The sequence below is a fragment of the Nicotiana sylvestris genome, chromosome 3 (assembly GCF_000393655.2).
Source record: "Nicotiana sylvestris chromosome 3, ASM39365v2, whole genome shotgun sequence".
NCBI classification, from domain to species: domain Eukaryota; kingdom Viridiplantae; phylum Streptophyta; class Magnoliopsida; order Solanales; family Solanaceae; genus Nicotiana; species Nicotiana sylvestris.
Window position 1 is genome coordinate 143,748,416 of NC_091059.1, and position 21,773 is coordinate 143,770,188.

At 39.6% G+C, this 21,773-nt stretch overlaps 1 protein-coding gene across 1 annotated transcript; it reads left to right on the forward strand.

Annotated features, from left to right (window-relative positions):
- The first annotated feature begins 6,142 nt into the window (after positions 1-6,142).
- LOC104227537 (cyclic nucleotide-gated ion channel 1) lies at positions 6,143-12,404 on the forward strand. Its single transcript, XM_070171056.1, has 8 exons — positions 6,143-6,340; positions 7,113-7,249; positions 7,724-8,276; positions 8,904-9,116; positions 9,666-9,949; positions 10,555-10,666; positions 11,061-11,297; positions 11,478-12,404. Exons 2-8 carry the CDS (start codon positions 7,221-7,223, stop codon positions 12,174-12,176), a joined length of 2,127 nt encoding a protein of 708 aa, XP_070027157.1. The 5' UTR covers positions 6,143-6,340; positions 7,113-7,220; the 3' UTR covers positions 12,177-12,404.
- The last annotated feature ends 9,369 nt before the right edge of the window (positions 12,405-21,773 follow it).

Consider the following 21,773-nt stretch of genomic DNA (forward strand, 5'->3'; position numbering starts at 1 on the left):
CACCAGCGTTGCACCATCTGATGCAAGCAATACCAAACAAACTGGGACTCCCGCGAAAGATGCCCAACCCTCCAGAAACTGGGACTGGCGGCGGGCTATAATTTCGATAAGTTCGAAATAACACCCTTCAAGGCCAAGGGCCTTCGCCATCAAAAAAGAAAGGTTCGACCTCGATCGAACGACGACGGGCTGTTATTTCGACAAGTTCGAAATAACATCCTTCAAGGCCAAGGGCCTTCGCCATCAAAAAAGAAAGGTTCGACCTCGATCGAATGACGACGGGCTGTTATTTCGATAAGTTCGAAATAACACCCTTTGAGGCCAAGGGCCTTCGCCATCAAAAAAGAAAGATTCGACCTCGATCGAACAGCGACAGACCAACATTTTGATAAGTTCAAGACAACATCACCAAAGGTCGACAACCAACGGAAGAAAAGAAAAACCGAGACTCGTCGGACAAGCCTCTATCTTGCACCAAAGCCATGAACAGTTGGAATAAAAAGTGAATTACAAGGCAAATAGCGAAGAAGAGAACTTTTATTTACCAAAGTCATAGTGCGGGCTACCGCCGCCTACATATCGCCCAGACCAACCAATAATAAAAAAAAAAAGAAAAGAAGAAGAAACGAACAAACGACAGTCAACAAACAAAATAAAAATAAAAACAAAGGACAACATTCTTCATTCGGCGTCATCACCACCGTCACCATCACCATTATTATCACCGTCTTAACAAGGTTCACCATTATCATCATCCGCACCCTCATCGGCTTCGGGCATCGCTGCATCGTATCCACAGTTAATGCGAGCCTCACGAGCTTTCGCTCGCGCTTCGTCATAAGTAGCCTCAGCCACGGTGCCCGCTTCCCACAAACTCTTATATATGTCCCGCTGGGCTTCGGTATAAACCCAGAGCACAAGCATTTTGTGAGGAACGGCAGCGGAAGACGACTCAACCTGGGCATGTAATCTCTCTTTTCTGCCTCCAAGGTCGCGACCCGATCTCCTAGAATCGACGCCTCTTGATCAATCGTGCCAATGCGCTCATCGAGCCTCGCCTCCCTAAGGGTAGCTATTGCTCTCTCCGACTCTTGTTCAGATTGGAGTACACGGATGGTGTCCTCCAGGGCCGCTGCCCTCGCCAAAGCCTCAGACCAAGCTCTCTCGATGTTCTCCAAACCAGCGACTTTGCTCTCCATTGCGATCAATTTTCTCATCCACTCCGTGCTCATCGCCTCGACCTTGACCAAGTTCTGGTCCATCTCCGATTGCATTGACCTCAACCTGCCCTGCAAATGCTCACACTCCGCCGCGATCCCCTTACCCAACTTGAGATCCTCGTCCTTAATGCGAGTTGCTCCTTGAGTTCGCTCTTGCTACGAATTATCTGCATCAATTCCTGGTCCCTTTTCTCCAACTCCTCACCAAGAGCCCGATTACGGGGATTCGTCCTCAGCCGTTCATGCATCTCGCGACATCTGTCATGGTAGCGACAGTATTTCTCCAACATCTTCAAGAAAAACCCTTGCCCGGATGTTAGACCTGTGAATGTTTTCCACTTCCACCATGTATGTCTAGAAATCATAAAGACGGAGTTAAACTAGTGCTTTCGAAAAGGGGGAAAGCATAAAGCGAAAACAAAATGCAACATACCCTTAAGCCCATGACGGCCACCTCGTCCCTCAACTCAGCATTAGGGACATCCCGAAGGGACTCATTCTCAGCTTCTGAGCATAACATGCTTAATTGCAGCACCAGATCCTCTATTTCCGCCAAGAGGTTAACGCCTGAAGGGATCTGAAGAACACGGGCCGAGCCTCCCGCATTAACTACTGAATGAGTAAGGCCCTTCTCGAACATCCTGACATTATCGGGGTCCAGGTCTGACTCAGATTCATACTCGTCAACCACCACGACTTTTCCTATTTCCGCTGCTGAAGAAGGAGCACGACCCGCTGCAGAAGATGAGGGCACGTCTGAAGTCACAGCAATGGCGCTAAAGGTCTGGTTCTCTACCACAATAAGATGTTGACCAGCAGTAATAATAGGGACTTCTGTTTGAGCCAAGACGATGACTGGAGTTTCTGATTGCTGATCACGGGCTCCGACAACTTCAATGATATTCTCCGCCCCTATGGAGGGAGCCGCAATAATACCCTTTCTAGAGCCCGTCGGGGGAGAATCGTCCCGGCAAATCACTGTTGGAGGCGCCATCTCAAACTCTCTTCTACGTCTCTTCGACGGCCCCTCCTCCTCTCTAGTAGACAGTGACTCGTTCGTGGGATGAACGACATTGGTCGGGACCTTGTCCTGAGAAGCGACCCTTGCTGGAGTAACCAAGGCTACGGATTCGACGGAAGCAACCCTCAATGAAGGTCGTGAATACTGCGATAGGGCGAGCAGATGAGGTCGGCTGGCGGAAAGCTAGTTGACGTGCCCTTGCTCTCCGCACCCTCCCTGGTAACGATAAACAGTTTGAGAGGCTAAACAAAAGAAAAAGAGAAGAGGACGGTACATAAAGGCGTCGTCTCACATGTGAGGGGCCTGCATCCGGACCTCTCATGAAAGGCCGACCATGTGCGAATTCCCATTGTATGGGGAATAATGGCCTCCACCCATTCGTGAATCCCTTCGACGGGTGGCGGGGTAAATCTTTCAGCTGCAAAGACAAGTCGGTTTAGTACTCTAGGAAAACGGTAAAGCATTTCACTAAATAAAGGTGCAAACTTACGTGCGAAGTTCCATCTCTCAGGGAATCCCGTTAGGTCCGCCACAATGTGTTTGGTTCGCACATAAAAGTAGTTCTCACAGAAACGACGGTTGGTCCTGTCGTCCATTTTCACCACCAGACTCCTCGACCCCCGAGGACACATGTAGATCATCGAATCGCGGATCAGTTGAGGAGCAAAGATGCTGATAATATGGTCCAAGGTGACCTCACGACCGGCAAGATCCCATACTTGAGAAGCATAAGGAACAACTTGTACAGATAAGGCGAAAGCTGGGCGGGGCACACTTCGTAGAAGTGGCAAAAATCCACCACCAACATGGGAAGAGGAAGTGTGTACCCTACAATGAAAGGGTAAGCGTAGAACACGCAGTACCCACGACGGTCGAAGTAAACTCTGTCGTCCCCCTCCACCGGCCGTATATCAACGTAATTGGGGATTCCCCACCTTTTCCTCAACTCTACGATCCCCCTTTCTCTCATAATGGAAGCGACGGGTTCCGGATCCGCTCCACTGCTAAAACTAAAGTCAGTCACCTCCCTCCCGGGGCGAGGCAAGATCTCAAACACCGAGGGAACCTTCTCATCCTCCGCCGCATCCACCCCTCCGGTGACCTGAATAAAATTCTTTGGTACCGGATTAACGGGAGGAAGATTGTCGCGAGAAGAATCATCAACCATTTTTTAGCAGAAAACGCGCCAAAAGAAGTAATAAGAAGAAGAGAGGAAATATTTCAGTGAACAAGAAGGTAAGCGGAAATTCAAGGCATCAGAAAGAGCAATATCTGAAGAACTCTCTCAAGCGAAAGATGAAGTGAATCAATCAAATGACAAGTTTCCTCTATTTATATGGGACATAAATTCCCCAAGCACGAAACCCAAGAGTCGCCATTTGAATCTGATAGGGTACGAAACGTTTCAGTTTCCCAGAAACGTGTGTCATAATGGTGGCGACCACGAACCAATGCTTCAGTGCCAACCGACGTTTCAATTTCGAAACCGCCGCAACGGTCCACGAAGATCGAAACGACACCGCCACTAAGACGAAAACCCACAGAATGCGGCTAAGGAGTGGAAAGTTGTGGGCCAGATTTCTCTCGACTTCGTAACAAACATGATCCGTCTATCGAGTCCGACATAGGACGGGCCCGACAGACGGAGGGACTAACTGTATTGGTCAAAATCTGACCACCATGACCGGGTTGCCCGATACCCCGTCTCAGCAATCAGGTAGTAAAAGTCAATAAGAGCCCACTCCATTTCCCCTATGAGACATCCGACGAATCGAAAAGAGTAACGCCTAAAGTCACGACCAGGATGCACCATTGACCAGAAAGTGTCGAGTCACACAAAGGGTAAAGGGACTTTGACTATATATAGCCAGGGAAGACTTTGTATTGGGGGGGGGGGGGGGCGCTTCAGGATCATCTCGAGAAAAAAAAGACAAAAGAAAGTTCCTTTCTTGTATCCCATAAGAAAGGAAACGATTGTAATTCTCCTTCCCCGTCGATTGATGAGGATGACAATGTTGAATCTTAATAAGATTGATCATATTTCCTTCATCCCATATGCAATCACTATTGTTAAATTTTCTCGGTCTGGAATTAACTAAGTTTGACTACGATTTACCCCTTCATCTTTAGTTGATTTGTTCAAAAAGGTTTTAACATCTTTCGAGTCAAACAATATTATTGATGATTTAATTTTTTTCGTAATCTTGTATTATAGTACTAAATTAAACAAGTTAATTATATGAGAAAAAATTAAAATGAATGCAAGTTGCAACACTCGTGTGTCTTACATTGATTTATAAATTTTAATGTGAATAGTAGACAAAATGAGGGAAGCGAGACAATATGAACGGCTGAAATAGGTATCTGATTGCAAATGAAACAAAAAAATTAGATGCAAAATAAATAAGAAAGGCGGGTCCTCTCCTCCTTGGACCACTCGGACTTTGGGCTTTAAGCTGGATATGTGTAGCTTGGTCCAGCACCATTAAGTTCAACTCCCACACCGATAGGCAACAACACCTGTGGAGTTTGGGCTGAAGATTAACTAGTGGAGAAAGGTATTAGGGAAATCTACATAACGTAGTCGACCTCTATGTAAAAATAGCACGGGCTAGTCAGTTTTCGGACTGATCATTCAAAAATAACCAATATTTATAAAGTTATTGAAAAATAGCTACTATTTTGCTGCAATAGGAACCGGTCCAGCATAATATACTGGAGATAGATGCACATGTGTATGAACTTCCAGCATATTATGCTGGACCGATATATTATACTGGAACTCCATTATAATATGCTGGAGTTCCAGTATACTGCTGGAACTCCAGTATATTATGCTGGAGTATTTTCCGGATTTTGAACAGTGTTTTCGTTCAGATTTATTTTTACATGAAAAGTGACTAAATTTCGATTACTTTTGAAACTGCAGCTATTTTTGAATGACCACTTGTAAATCTGGCTATTTTTAAATTTCTCCCCTAAAATAATAGGCAGCCAATATATATTAGTCCCTCCGTTTCAATTTATGTGAATCTATTTCTTTTTCAGTCCGTATAAAAAAGAATGACCTTTTTCCTTATTTGGAAACAATTTATCTTTATGCAATATTTTATAGCCACACAAAATATAGGTGTCTCATTTTACACCACAAGTTCAAGAGTCTTTTATCTTTTCTTAAACTTCATGCTCAGTCAAATAAGTTCACATAAATTGCAACGGAGAGAGTACTATATAATATACTATCTTATACATAATTAGTATATATTTGGCGATTACAGTTATTTTTTAGCATACATATAGTATATTTTTTAGCCCGACAAGTGCGTTAAAAGTCCGAAAAATTATGCTACTACAAAATAGACATAAAACAAGTGGTCCAGCTGATCTAATTATTTTGAACTTTATGTTACATTATATTGTAACGTTTATAAATCTGCTCTGGGACGTGTGATAATATTTGGTACGATTAGACAAACGCTTACTAAATTGTTTGCTATTGAAGCAAATATATGCAGATTATTTGTATACAAAAACTGTCATCCTCATCTATTAACATGACGAATTTTTTTACGCTAAGCACTGCAAAAAGACTCGTCATTGTCTTTTATATACTTCGCTTAAAGAAAGAGATGAAATTAATTTCAGTATCGTAAACAACAAAACGAATAATAATTGAACCAACACAAACAAGAAAATTAAGAAGAAGAAGAAAAAAAAACACAAGCAAGCGCGCCGTCGCCGTTAGTTTCGAAAATAAGCACCGTTATAACGAGGAACCGGAAACAGATGACACCGGTTCGAAAATCCAGGAGTGGAACACGAGAAAATAAAATACTATAGGACCCAATTGGGGCGATATATACTAGTTGGTTTCTCTATATGTCCTTTCCGAGAGTATAAAAACCAAATAAGACAAGTTGCTTCATAATACTATCTTTTAGAAAATTTTCAAAATCAACCCTAAGAAATCTCCGCGAAACTTCCTTTTAGTCAATAATCGTCTTCCTCTTCGTCCTCTATCGGCTTCATCTCTGAAAGCTTAGTTGTTTCTTGTTATTACAGAGTGGCGTCATAGTTTTCTTCGGAACATTTGATTTTGGTATGTCTCAGTTCTCTTGCTTGGATTTTTAATCATTTCATTTTTTTCCTTCTTAATATCTTTGTAGTTGAATTTAGTAGGTGTTTCATTTGGATGGTTGAAATTTGGCCAATTTTTAATTTTTTTAACTTCAGTGTTTATTGCCTTGTGATTGGAAATTATTGGTTGTTATGGTCAAAGTAGTTAGCTTGTGTATAGACTTTGATCATTCTAGTAATTTCTTGATGGTAGAGTTCATTTTGAACATTATTTCAGTGACTTTTTTTTTTGTGGGGGGGGGGGGGGGCGCTCTTTCTTTTTCTATTGTTTTATTACAATTTATAATAATGATTTTACATGTAAACATTCCCTGTTGAATTATCTGGCATTAACATTGAGAAGTAAAGAAATTGCCTTACAGATGTCTTCAATTAGATTAGTTGACCTTGTTGGAAGTTCAATGACTTTGAACTCGAGCTCAATTTAGGTTACTGTTATATTGCTCTAGTTATGTTATGTGTAAACATTTCCTTTTGAGCTATGTGGCATCCTCCTCAGTCCTCTCTCATGACACGACCGTGTTATAACTTACTAAGCAAGTTCAGTTCCTATTCTAAATTTTATGATTTTTATGGCGAAATGTTTGCATGTGACAACATCTCAAAAGTATTTCAGTCATCCATTTTCGGAGGAAATCTATAGCTGGGTTTCTTGTTTTACTGTTATAATATGAGAGAATCAACATAATATCCCATAAACTTGTGTAATAACATTTTCGGGGAACGGTATGTAGGGTCCTGGTTGTATTACTCAAGGCAGTTTTATGAAGAAACCTGTCGTCCCTCGAAGGATTTTGGAAGTTGACTGCCTCTTTGAACAGTTTGATGCGTTGCCTTGAGTTATGAATCACCGGCAAGAGAAGTTTGTGAGGTCAGTTGCTATGAACCTGGGCAAACCATTTTGTGTATTAACTTATTTTATATGCTGAAGCGTATTGAACTAGTCTCACTTGTTAAGCATTTGACATAGAGGAGAAAATCGAACAAATGAACAGGTTAGAGGGACTGGAAAGCAAACTAATTGTGGAATTGTAAGGAAAAAAAAGAAGCCGGGTATCCGACCACTATTTTGGTTTTATGTGGGATGACTTTATTTTGATACATTTAACCATGTAACACAAACTTTAACCTGCTTGCTGCGAATTAATCATGCATCATTTCATTATTTCTTGTAATGAGGTACTATTAATCGTGGATCAATTTGCTGTGATGTCTGACTCTAAGCTTGTTTACAACAACAACATCAGCCCAGTAGAATCCCATTAGTAGGGTCTGGGAAGGGTAGAGAGGCTGTTTCCGGGAAAACTCTAAGCTTGTTTCTGCACTTTAATTGATTGCCATGCAGGTTTCAGGATTGGAACTCAGAGAGAAGCTCAGATGGGAATTTTCCATATAATGATAGAGCACGTTGGCGCAAAGTTGGAATGATCTCTAATGAATTACACAAAGTCCTGGAATGTGGTTCTACAAGGATCAAAAGCATACTACAAGCCTTAAATTCTTGTTTAAGTTGCCTTCTGGCCAAAAGTTTGGGATCAGAAAAAAAGATGCTTGATCCTCAAGGACCTTTTCTTCAGAAGTGGAACAAAATATTTGTGTTATCCTGTGTGATTGCAGTCTCCTTGGATCCTTTGTTTTTTTACATTCCAGTGATTGATAACGACAACAAATGCCTGCATTTGGATAGAAAAATGGAGGTCACAGCTAGTGTTTTGCGTTCCATCACTGATATCTTTTACCTTCTCCATATTGTGCTTCAATTTCGTACTGGTTTCATCGCCCCTTCGTCACGTGTATTTGGAAGAGGAGTTTTGGTCGAAGATGCTTGGGAAATAGCAAAGAGATACTTGTCCTCTTACTTCTTTATAGATATTCTTGCAGTTCTTCCTCTACCACAGGTTAGAGTGACTTCTCTTATTCCTTTTTTTTTTGGTTGATAATATCAACTTAAGGTGTAGCATAGAAGGCCTGTACTATTGATGGTCAGTCTCAAAAATCTAGTACAACAAACTGTGTTGCTTAATCAACAATATCTGCTGTCCTGATTGACCATTAGTCATGGCGATACATTGCTTAATTGGAAGGTCATGTCCTCAATGTCGGTCTATTTAGGCTCACTCAACCTTCTTGCTTTGTTTGTCATTGCCTTCTTCAGCACCTTTGGTCTTTCTTTTAAAAATATTATTGAAGTGTTGATTTAAAAACTATTCTTATTTATTGGATAGCACATGGTTGGTCTGTGTGCAAGATTTATGCTGCTTCAAACAATGTATCTGTCTATCATGGAGAATGTAGATTTTCATGATATGCAGACTTTTTTGGCATTAAATTATTTTCTAAACTTCTGTTTTTTCATGCGCTTCATGATATTAAGGATTTTTTAGTATGTTGTTAAGCTAGACTCTCAGCTCTGAAGAGATTGTACAGCAACTAGGTTGCTAACCATAATCATGCTATCTAATTTCTATGCAAATACAAATTCTAGATTTATTGTTTTAACTCGTGTCGTTTTTCTGTCTTTTCAGGTTGTAATTTTAGTTGTAATTCCTAGATTGCGGGGTGCTAGATCTTTGAACACGAAGAATTTGCTGAAATTTGTTGTCTTCTTCCAATATATTCCGAGGCTCCTTCGAGTTTATCCTTTATATAAGGAAGTCACTAGAACTTCCGGCATACTCACCGAAACAGCATGGGCTGGAGCTGCGTTCAATCTCTTTCTTTATATGCTTGCCAGTCATGTAAGTTTGTGATAACTAGTAAGCTTGGTTATAAAAGGCTATCATACTATGCACTCAGATAGTTTTTTAATGTGTTAAAAAATTACTTTTGGGATTGCACCTAAGGTCTGACCTGTGGTCAAAGAAGTGGGTGCAAACTTTAGGGACTAGGGTTCAAATCCAACATAGTCAAAATGTTACCGTGTGATTTCTTTCCATTTGTCTTGGTGAGCAAATTTACTGTACCTTTGCTAGTGGGAGGTAGTAGGTACCCGGTGGAATAGTTTAGGTGCGCGCAAGCTGGCCAAGACATAACCGTTATGAAAAAAAAGTGGGATGGTTGTATTAAAAGGTGTCTTTTTAAGCCTTGATTTTATTTTTGGTCCCAATTGGTGGTATAGGAATAAAATATGTGGATTTTCACTCATCTTAAGTTTTCACTGACATGTAAACATATGATTACTACAGATATTCAATAATATAGCAGGTAGGTAAGTCATAATCTTATAGTCCATTATCCGTACACTATCATTGCTGAAACATTGATAACAAGTTATTCTCTGCCTTTAGGTACTTGGAGCGTTTTGGTACCTGTTTTCTATAGAACGTGAATCTACTTGTTGGCAACGAGCATGTGGAAATTCATCTGCGTGTCATCATGCTTCATTGTACTGTGATGATGATCATACTGGATTTAAAACATTGCTAAATAGTTCATGTCCTATAGAGACACCAAACGCAACGGTTTTTGATTTTGGGATATTCCTTGACGCCCTCCAGTCTGGTGTTGTGGAATCAATGGATTTTCCGCAGAAGTTCTTTTATTGTTTCTGGTGGGGTCTGCAGAACTTGAGGTATGCTTGCTATATTTGCTTGAGTTTTGCATATTCAACTGCATGTTTGCTGTTGATATTTTTGTACCTATCACTCTGTCTAACCTCATACATATGTATTATATCGCTGTTCTCTAACCATGTATTGTAAACTGAGGCAGGAAGAGTAAGAGACTCTTTTTCATAGCTTGTGGCTTATATTTGTGATCTGCGGCTTAGCATAGTGCACTTCCCATGATGCTAGAACATTGGGGTTGTCCCTTTTCAAAAGAATGTATCGATCTCTAAAATTGATATGCCCAGGTGAGGGGGAGGGTAGGAGATGGATACTTGTCATGCGAGATATATCTCAATCTGTCCATAAAGTCCGGCCATAAATTTTTCTTTTTTTGTTGTAACAAGTTATTTTATAGCATCTGTGAAATCGAAATGTGGGGAATTTATTTTAGTGAAAGCATCTTCTTTTGAATACAATGAGGTTGAAAGGATCTTTAAGAACTAGATTTAATCCCAAAGATTGGCACTTAGGATGGAGATCTATTAATAAACAACGACCTTGTCTTTGTCAGTTTCATACTAGCTTCTCTTATTCATTCAAACTGATACTTTACTCCTTGATGTTGCAGTTCCCTCGGTCAAAACCTACAAACAAGTACCTATGTCTGGGAAATATGCTTTGCGGTTTTCATTTCCATTGCTGGCTTGGTGCTATTTTCCTTTCTCATTGGAAATATGCAGGTAGATTCACTTTCCGGTCTATTTCAAAGTTCAGGCAATTCAAAAATTGTTGTCTACACTAAAAGACACGCCAAAGTAATTGTTTTCCAATATAGCTGCGACATGTTTATTATAGAATTCTCATTATATCCATTAGATTGTCAACTTAGGATTATTGTTGATGTGCCTTATGTGGTTAAAACAACTTTTAGAGGTTGTGTAAATGTTTTGTGGGGCTTCTATATCCAAAATGTTCTTTTGTAACAGCTTCGTTGTGAAGTCAGTTGCATCTAATAGACAGGGGTGGTAGGGCTTTACAGACAGGGTAAATAATAGGATGTTGTTTTGACTTCAGTGGTCATAATTGCCAGTGCTCACTTGGCCCTATTTAACTGAAGTACTTGTGGTGTGACAGACATATCTGCAGTCGACAACAATAAGACTAGAGGAGATGAGGGTGAAAAGACGAGATGCAGAGCAGTGGATGTCTCACCGCTTACTCCCCGAGCACCTCAGGGAGCGAATCAGGCGCTATGAGCAATACAAGTGGCAAGAAACTAGGGGTGTTGATGAAGAGAATCTGATCCACAACCTGCCCAAAGACCTCAGAAGAGATATAAAGCGCCATCTTTGTTTGGCTTTGCTGATGAGGGTAAGTTCTGTTATTCCTGCTTTGCAACTCAATAATTTTTTTTTGTATGTATGTCATCGCACCTAAATGACCTTGCTTTATGATACTAGTTAGATTAAAAGTTTTTTTTAAATTCGAACTATTCGTATTAATCTGCTAAATAGTAGTATTCGATTTTGATAAATATATGAATATTTGAAGGTTCCAATGTTTGAAAAAATGGATGAGCAACTCCTGGATGCACTATGTGACCGTCTCAGGCCAGTCCTCTACACGGAGAACAGCTTCATTGTGCGTGAAGGTGATCCAGTTGATGAGATGCTTTTTATAATGCGGGGCAAACTATTGACCGTAACCACTAATGGAGGGAGGACAGGCTTTTTTAACTCTGATTATCTAAAAGCTGGTGATTTTTGTGGAGAAGAGCTTCTTACTTGGGCTCTGGATCCTCATCTATCAAATAACCTCCCAATTTCAACCCGAACTGTCCAAGCGCTCTCAGAAGTTGAAGCATTTGCTCTAGTGGCCGATGATTTGAAGTTTGTAGCCTCTCAGTTTCGAAGACTTCATAGCAAGCAACTCCGCCATACTTTTAGGTTTTACTCGCAGCAATGGAGAACCTGGGCGGCCTGCTTCATACAAGCAGCATGGCGCCGTCATTGTAGGAAGAAGCTAGAGGAGTCTCTTCGCGAAGAAGAAAGCAGATTGCAAGATGCATTAGCGAGGGGAAGTGGTAGCTCGCCAAGTTTGGGTGCTACTATCTATGCATCGCGATTTGCTGCTAATGCACTTCGTGCTTTGCGGCGCAATACTTCAAAGAAAGCAAGGATGGCAGACAGGATATCACCCATTTTGCTTCAGAAACCAGCTGAACCAGATTTTACGGCAGAAGATAAGTAATTGTATTTAGTATGTAGTAATGCTTGGCCTTCTTGTATATGATTGATTACATGTTTCTCCTGTATACTAGTTTGTTTGTAGTAATATCTTATATTTCAATCCTCAATGCATATTGGCATGAAAACATCATTTTGTACAAAGGAAATGATAGGCTTCTTCGACTTGTATTTTACGTCCAAACACAAATCAGTCTGACGGAAAGTATAAAAAGACACCTGTTCTACTTGACATCTGAACATAAGTTTCTCGATATTACGAGTAAAGGAGTTCTGCAATAAACAGTTCTAATGGAAATCAACAAAAGCACGCACTTGTAATAAATTTGATTTGAAGATTGCTAGGTTGGGCCAGAAAGGTTTAAAGGACAAGGCAACGCCTTCGTTGGACTTGTATTCTCACCCTTTTTAGAAAAATGCCTTAGTCATTTGAATTTTCTTTTAGTATAGATGTTATAATTTCTCTGATTTACTGTAAATGATTTTTTTTATCTGTCGGTTGTCTGAGGTGATAATTCTCATTTCTTCAAAAAATGATAAGTCTCAGCTCCTTAAAAAATGTACCAGAAACATAAAATTAACACACTTGCAGCCGCAAAGGTGAATCTATGATCTAGAGTCAGTGAGTACCGGATAAACATTAAATTATTTAATTTTTTTGTTGTTGTATGCATATATAGTTCCAGTCGAAAGCAAAATGTTCAATTAAAATCACTGAACGATACATCCCTAGATTCGCCTCAACTTGTTGGGGGTGTTTTAGTACTTTAAGAGATATAGTGGTCTTAATTTTTGGGCTAGGCTTCATTCTCAGAACAGGAGACAGCTTCATTAATGCCAAAATATTTATGACAGATTAGCTACCTGAGTACTTGGACAAATTGGTAGATCTGCAGCCCAAGAAAGAAGCAACTTGAATACCTTGCAGAAAGGAGAAAGAGCGCTGGTATATACTAAGTGTTTGTAAATCTTTTCTCCTAAAATTGAGCCTGTCATGTCAATAATTATCACCGAAAAATACAAAATCTTGCTAAGATGACTTTTGAGAGGAAAATAAGATAGATAACTTTAATGACAAATTACCATAAGTTGTGCGACCACAAATTTATCTCGAGTGGGATAGGAGGAAAATAAAAAATATAAAAAAAAATCAATCCATTCGTCATGGAAATTGTGTCATTTGATTGTAAAGGGATTTGAAGCAATCAATAGAAAAGCTCTTTGAGAAAGTAGGCAATCAAGCCGGTGGCGAAGATAGAAAATTCAGGTGTTCAGAGTTTGAACACTCTTTGCCAGTGGGTTATGCAAGGGTGTTCAAAGTCTATTTTAATCAATAACAAATAATATTTTACCTTGTAGGTAGTATAATTTTTCGGCGAAGGGTGTTCAGTTGGCCACCCTTGAATCAACATAGCTTCGCCCCTTCATGAAGCTATGACAACACTAAAATTATTGGCGTTAAAGTATGTTTGGTGAATGGAAGCAAAATAATTAAGAAAAGTGAATGTAGTGGCAAAAGCATCTGCATTTTAAAAAAAAAATATTTAAAGCGTCTGCAACTGTTGCTACAAATACAATACTTTCTACATCTACCACTACTGAAAAGGAAATCAGGAGAACCTGATACTATTCAACATTCATTTTGAGAGATTATCCCAAAATGGAATCAACGTTTTAAGCCGTATATTAGAGAATACTTTGTATACATTTAACATTGGCGGTATCTCAAGAGCAACCAAAAAAAAACAAAAAAGAAGCGAAATTATTACAAAAAAAAGAAGCACTTCTAGATGAAAACAGATAAAGCGATTTACTTTTTAAATATTTTATTTTTTCCACATTTAAATATTCTGATTCCTCCTACTTATTTTCTATATCCTTTCATGTAAGAAAGGAGAATTCGCCATTCCATGGATCTGACATAGATCTGCCCATCGTATATTTCTGTATTTTATTTCCATGGAAGGAGAATTCGCCATTCCATTGTATAAAATTCACTGGAATTATTCAAAATATTGAATTATGAACTCATAAATTTAAAATAGAATTACACAAATAACTGGCTGAATCTATTTTTTGATTTTTCAAGTATGTATACACAGATTATACATAATTAAACACAAATTATACAATATACATATATAATATGTCGAATATTTTTAATTTAATCGCTTGGGTAGACGGCCATTTAAGTTAGTTCTTCATTTACTAATAAACTTATTGTTTCAATTTGGAGGGTCCTTAAGAAATCGGCCACATATATAAATTGAGAAAAAGAGACACGTGTACGTTGAGTTCAAAATGATTGTCACAATCTGGTTGTTGGTAGAAATGCTTTAAGTTGTACAGGTACTACACTGTCTGAATTTAGTGGTTTATAATTTAGCCAACAAAGAGACTCTTTTTCAATCTGCGCCTCTTCTCGCGAGCATAAAAAATACATTGATGTTTACACCTATGATGATAGCGACTAACTAAGAAATTATTCGATTTTCACTAAATAACCGCCAAAATTATGAAGGTTGTGGTTTGTATGAATAAAAAATATTTTCGACGGTTTTTTTTTTTTTTTTGTGTGGCTGAAAAGTGTTTTCTAAGAATGTAAGTTATTATTATTTTATTTTATTTGATATTTTGATTGGTAAACGAAAAACAATGTACCAACCTAAACAAAGTGCCAATAAAACTTAAAAAAAAAACATAATTAACTCAAATGGCCATCCACCCAATTGCTTAAATTTAAAATAGGCGGTGAGATAAAATATATGCATAATTTATGTATTAGATATGTATAATTGTGGTTTGTACTAGTAAGGGCTGTGGTGTGTTGAATAGAATCTTCCTTTCTTAATCTTAGTCAGGAGTTCGAGGTCATATATACAAATTATGGTAGGGAGCACTTCCTCGTTAAACGTGTTTTATGTGGTGTAAATTTGAATTAATATAATTAAGGTCCCAATATGAATATAAATATCAGATATTGGACGAGAAATAAAAACGATTGAAGCGCCTATTTTTCTAGTTCAGTCCAACAAATGGTTGATCTTTGTTTTGTAAACGTTGGGTGTTAGCCAATCAGGATTTCACTCAGTTTTGTTAGGTAAATTTAGAGAGCTCTCGTATGCCAATATCATGTATATGTACAAAAAAAATAATATAGGCAAAGTATGCCTAATGCCTTGTGTATACAAAATACTATTATCAGTAACAACGAAGGATGACATTTTTCCAGGAACAAGTTAATTAATTTGACAAAAATGAAGAAGTTGAATTTTAATTGACTTTGCTCCAGGTATTCCGTGAATTATACGGTGTTCACTCAATCTGTACATGGGTAAAATCGGGGTAAAGTTTTCCGCGATTAGAAAACAAAGAGGAAGCGTGGCTGACATGATTACAAACGAGGCTCAGGAGCCGCTCGTATCGAAACCCTGAAAGAATGAACGATGCATCAGAGATCAGACACGGAAAAATGATGGACTCGAACCAAGTATAGCTTCTGGACCTCGGGGGACGCAGTGAACGATTATGCATGACGAGTAGGGGGCCACAATATTCGCTCTCCACCGGATATTACGGTGCGAATCCCCTTCAGTGTCAACTATGGATCAACATTTACCGGAAAAAGAGGATTTTTACCTTGTTTAGACTTGTACTATGAGTTAAATTCTCCTACTATATAAAGGGGGAGGTATTTTTTTTCCCTAACACATTGTCATAGGCAAACCAAAGCAATAAAAGTTTACTTTTGTACTCTAGCTATTGTTGAGAGCATTGTTCATTTGTTCTCACGCGTGAGCGAGCTTGTATCGAAGGTCCAATCGAGGACAAATTCTACTGTTCAATCTAAGATCAAGTTGGGTCACCATATTGTGATTGATTTGATCGTTTATTTTATTTTTAACTCATTTAATTATTGTTCTTGATTATTCGTATTGGATTAAACCATATATTCTTTAAACTTTAATTATTGCTCAGGGGTAAACACAATCTAGATTAGACTCTTTCAAAATTAGATTTTTTTTCTTTAAAAAAAGGGAATACCAGCTTTCAAAAGTTGGATAACAAAATTCTACTAGATTTGTTTCGATTAAATTTAAATTAAGGATGTTGCTAAACAAGCACTCACAGTAAATATTTTATTTTCTTTAGCTATCGTGGCATGATGTAATATGGTTGTGAGAAAAAAGCATCGAATTAATTTAATATTTTATACACTATAAATATAAAATATTTTTTAATCATGTCAGAATTTCACATGATAAATTACATTATTGTTGTGTATAAGTAAATTTTATTGAGAATTACAACATATTATAAGTATTCACTAGAGATAATCACGGTAATGAAAGTACCAAACTATTATTTCACGAACCGATTTAAAAGACATATTGTGTGGGCTAAAAATTATCTTTGATATGATTAAACTGTATACGCATTAAGAGGGCCTTCATGGGCTGCCACGTGTTGCCAGTATGACTTCGACAAAGGCCTGCCCAAGGTTGAAGTGGCCCCCAAGAGATGAAGGGCGGGGTCGATGAGTCATTGAAGAACAAGGTCGGGGTCGAGCATACATCTTAGACAGAGTAATAACCGCTAGTTTTAGGATACGATACTAAAAAAAATATTCTAATGGATATTCTTTGTACCCTTGTACCCGTATTATTAGGGTTTTTAGATATATATTTCCTATAAATCAAAAGAGACATAATTATAGAGGACATAAGATATTCACTAGTAAGAGAACACATTGACTTTTCTCTGTAGAACAAAGCTTTATTACAAACATACAATATATACCTTTTTTTTTAAATTCTTGTCTAACTTCTCCCCACGATCCAAGAACGATCCGAATATTCAAAAGCTCATCAATCATTCATCATTGTCAGAAAGAATATCATCAGATCTCACCTTTTTTCGGATTACTCACATGTTCTTATTTACTTAAATATTATTCATTGCTATTTATTGTTATTTAATGTTATCTCCTACCTTTTTGGATCATTGAACATTGCTAGTGTTATCGTCATTTATTACTAGCTAAGTAATATATGTATCATTATACTACAAAGTCGGTTAAAATATCTTTTGGAATTAATATTGGCTAATATTGACTTTATTTTATTAAATCTAATTGTTTAAACCTAGATCTAAATTTTGGGTAAAACAGTTTGGTCGTCTGTGGGGACTTCTTAGCTAATCTTTTAGTTTCCATTAGATCTTACGTGATTTGCAAACCTAACAAACCACAAAAATTTCTCCTTCTATGTACGTATAGAAATTTACATGGCAGGTAACCAAGAAGACAAAGCTAAGGTGACAAGTGACATCCCCGACAACCTCATGAACGCTATTAAGGAGAGCTATGAGACGTTGGGCAATGATGTGACACCCACTGCCCCTCCCCCCAAAGCGCGAGAGGTCGCCCTCCCCCCATTGTAGCACAACGAAGCCAAATGGAAAAGGGGCCTCCACGTCCACAGGAGAAGGGACACCACCTGCCATGAAAAAGCTCCTTGAAGCATGGTTGACCGATGCATTAGTAAGCGTGCTCAACAAACAAGCTCCATGCACGACCATAGAAACTGCGAGAGCCCACACGGTATAACGAGGAGACTAATAGAGCGATCAACCAGAGCCTTCAACGCTAGGTGTAAATCACAATGTCACTGACAGTGTAGGTGACAACGTCCTCGTCGTTGTTCTGAAGATGATGGAAAAAATGGATAATGAGAACAAAACGCTTAGAGACCAAATGAAAAAATACCAAAAACGAGTCGACAAGATACCGGGCGCCCCTAAAATAATGCTGAAGAGAGACGCTGGCAAGTTTTTAGAGTAGACGTATAGCGAGGAAGCAGCCCCACATATTATACCAAGGACCTTCAAAATGCCACCATATCTCAGGATACATAAGGGAACAACCGACCCCGAAGATCACGTGACTCATTATGTCACCACCGTGAAGGGCAACGACCTCACCAAGGAACAAGTGTCCTCCATCTTGCTAAAGAAATTTGGCGAAACCCTCACCATAGGAGAATTAACATGATATTCACAGCAGCCAGCCCGCTCCATAGAAACCTTCAAAGAATTGGCCTACAAGTTTGTGACAGCGCATGTCGGGGCCAAAAAAGCCGAAACAAGAGTAAACAACATCTTCGCCATCAAGCAATCCCTAGGAGACGGACTAAGGGACTTCCTCGCCTAATCCTAATTCAATAGGGTAAGGATGGCCTTACCAAATGTATCCGAAGTGATGGTAGTTGTATCATTTCAAAATGGGTTAAGTAGAGAGGGTTCAAGAGCGACCAGAAAGCTGCTGAGACGGACGATGAAGTACCATCCAACTACTTAGGATAAAATCTATAATGCCTATTGTTCCGAAGTTCGAGCAGATGACGACCTTAATAGGCCAACTCGACGACTTATCTCGGTACAAGTCGAACCCAGGAAAGAACAAAGAGATAACATGAGAAGGGATCACCCAATCTCACGGCCAAACAAAGAACGATATCAGCTTTATGTCAGGGCCCCCGTCCTTCCTTCCTCCCGTTATGATGATGGTCCATATAGGTTGGGAACAGGAACTCAAAGAAATGAGAGAGGTATGCGCCCCTGTTATTTGCTCACAACTTTTGTGTTTCACCTACAGAAATAGTCTACGCCATAGAGAAACTCGGAACAAAGATAAAGTGGCGGCCAAAGATGAGGTCCGACCCAAGTACTAGAAAATTCGACACCCTCGACGAATTCCACCAGGAATCTGGGCACAAAACAGAAGATTGCATCGCCCTAAGACAAGAGGTAATGAACATGATGCAGCAAGGGCACTTCAAAGAGTTACTGAGCGAGAAGGGAAGGAACACCTTCGTTAGGGGTCGAGAATATCAAGGCCTGCTGAAGCCTTCCTCACCGGCCCACACCATCAATATGGTTATTGGTGGCAACGATGATGCCTCTATCAATACCATCAAGTTCACCATCACTCACAATCTCAAAATATCGATCACCCACGAACGATATGATGGACTCGAAGAAAGGTTCATCTTCGATAAGTCAGATGCCGGCGATTTAACTTCCCTCACAACGATGCCCTTGTCATTACTTTACGAATTTTAGATACTGATATTAAATGTATCATGGTAGATGATGGGAGTAGAGAGTGCATTATCCATCCCTGAGTCCTCGCCTAGATGAGACTCGAAGACAAAATAGTGCCACACTGCATCACACTAATCGGTTTTACCAATGCAGTTGAACGGACTTTGGCAGAAATTACACTCCCTGTCCTCGCCGGTGGCATGACTCTGGAGACAACATTCCACATCATGGATCAGGCCATCGCATACAAATACATCCCATGAGAGTTGTCCCCTCCGGCCTATACCAAATGATCAAATTCCCAACACCTTGGGGAATATTCAGCATATTAAGGGAACAACGCACATCCTGGGAATGATATCACATCGCCATGGATGGCTCAACAACCCAACAAAAGAAAGATAAGGAAAAATAAGTATAGCAATCAACATGGTCGAGGTCGACACAAGAAGAGACAATGGACGTCATTATGGACCCTGGAACGGTCGAAGTCGTGGACTCAACTGTAGAGGACCTCGACCCCGTTTAATTAGATCCAAGCTACCCTAGCAAAAATGCCTACATCGGCTGCAAACTTTGAGAACCAGGTAAATTTAGCCAATTTTAATAAGTAACGCATATTTATTTTTCTTTAGCCATGCAGATATGCCGGGCATCCCCAAGGAGATCGCCACACATAAATTGAATGCCGACCCATTCCATCCAAGTTAGATGAAAGTTCAACCCCACCATCAATGATTCCGTCCACAAGGAGGTATAAAAGTTATTAAAAATGGCTCAATCAGGGAGTCAAAATGCCCCAAGTGGATAGACAATGTGGTGATAGTCAAAAAGAAAAATTAAAAATGGAGGATGTGTGTAGATTTCACAAACTTGAACAAAGCATGCCTGAAGTATTCATTCCTGTTGCCACATATCGACCAACTCTTTGACGCAATGGCCGGGAGCGAGCTGCTGAGTTTTCTGGATGCATACTCAGGCTATAACCGGATACTCATGGAACAAGAGGACCAAAAGAAAATCACGTTCATCACCCACCAAGGAACATATTGTTATAGGGTCATGCCATTCGGGTTGAAGAACACAAGAGCCACCAATCAGAGATTGGTCACAAGAATGTTCAAAGACCAACTTGACAAAACCATGGAGGTATACATCGATGATATGTTGGTCAAATCCATAAGGTCAGAAGACCATATCAACCACTTGAGGGAAGCTTTCGACATACTAAGACGGTACAAGATGAAACTAAACCCAGAGAAATGTGCATTTGGCAAAGCCTCGGGAAAGTTTTTGGGTTTTTAGTGTCACAACGAGGGATCGAAGTCAACCTAGACCAAATCAAGTCTATCAACCGGATACCTGAACAACTGACTACTAAGAAACAGGTCCAAAGGTTGACTGGTCGAATCGGTGCCATATCGAGATTTATCTCGCAGTTGTCCGACATATGTCATAGATTTTTCGACGTACTCAAAAAGGATAATGGCCTCGAGTGGACTCCCGACTGTGTACAAGATCTATGAGAACTAAAGGCATATCAGTCATCACCACCTCTACTCTGGAAGCCTGAACCCGAAGAACACCCCATCGTCTACCTTGCCGTTACCGAAGTAGCAGTAAATGCAGTCCTAGTTTGACAAAATAAAGTTATGCAAGCTCCTATTTATTAGATTAACAAAACACTCGTATATGTTGAGATGAGTTACCCACGCCTCGCAAAACTGGCCATGGCACTAGTCGTAGCTTCACGAAAGCTTAGACCCTATTTCCAGTGCCACCCTATCTCGGTTGTTAACATTTTTCCTTTAAGAAGTATTTTGCATAAACCCGATTTGTCGGGGAGGCAGGACAAATGGGCTATCGAGCTAAGCGATCACGATATCACATACCATCCTCGAACAATGATAAAGTCGCAAGTGCTCGCCGACTTTGTCGTAGACTTCAGTGCAAAAGTAATGCCCGAGGTCGAGAAAGAAGCCGCTCAAGCTTCTCTCCAAATACAAGACCTCTAGGTCTTGTACACCGACGATTGCATCCAACACTTCTGGATACGGACTAGGACTCATACTCGAGGGCCCCACAGACAAGGTAATTCGCCAATCCATAAGGTGACCAAATATGACTAACAACGAGGCCAAGTATGAGGCCGTAATTGCAGGGCTAAGGCTAACACTCAAATATGGGAAAAAACGACTGAAATTCCGCTGTAATTCTCAGCTCGTGGTTATCCAGGTTATATGGACTTACCAAATTAAAGAGCAAAGATTGCAAAATCAAGCCGAGATTTGTAAGTTTCTTCCTAAATTCGATGAATGCCAGCTCGGCGATATCCTGCGACCTAGAATTACAAAGCAGACGACCTTTCTAGATTGGCCACAACCACCAAAAACATCACAACTAGGTATAATAGTATAGTCCACCTTCTCAACTCGTCACTAGGCCAAATCGAGGTAAGATCATTAAGTTTAAATTAGGACTGGCTCAATTGTATTAT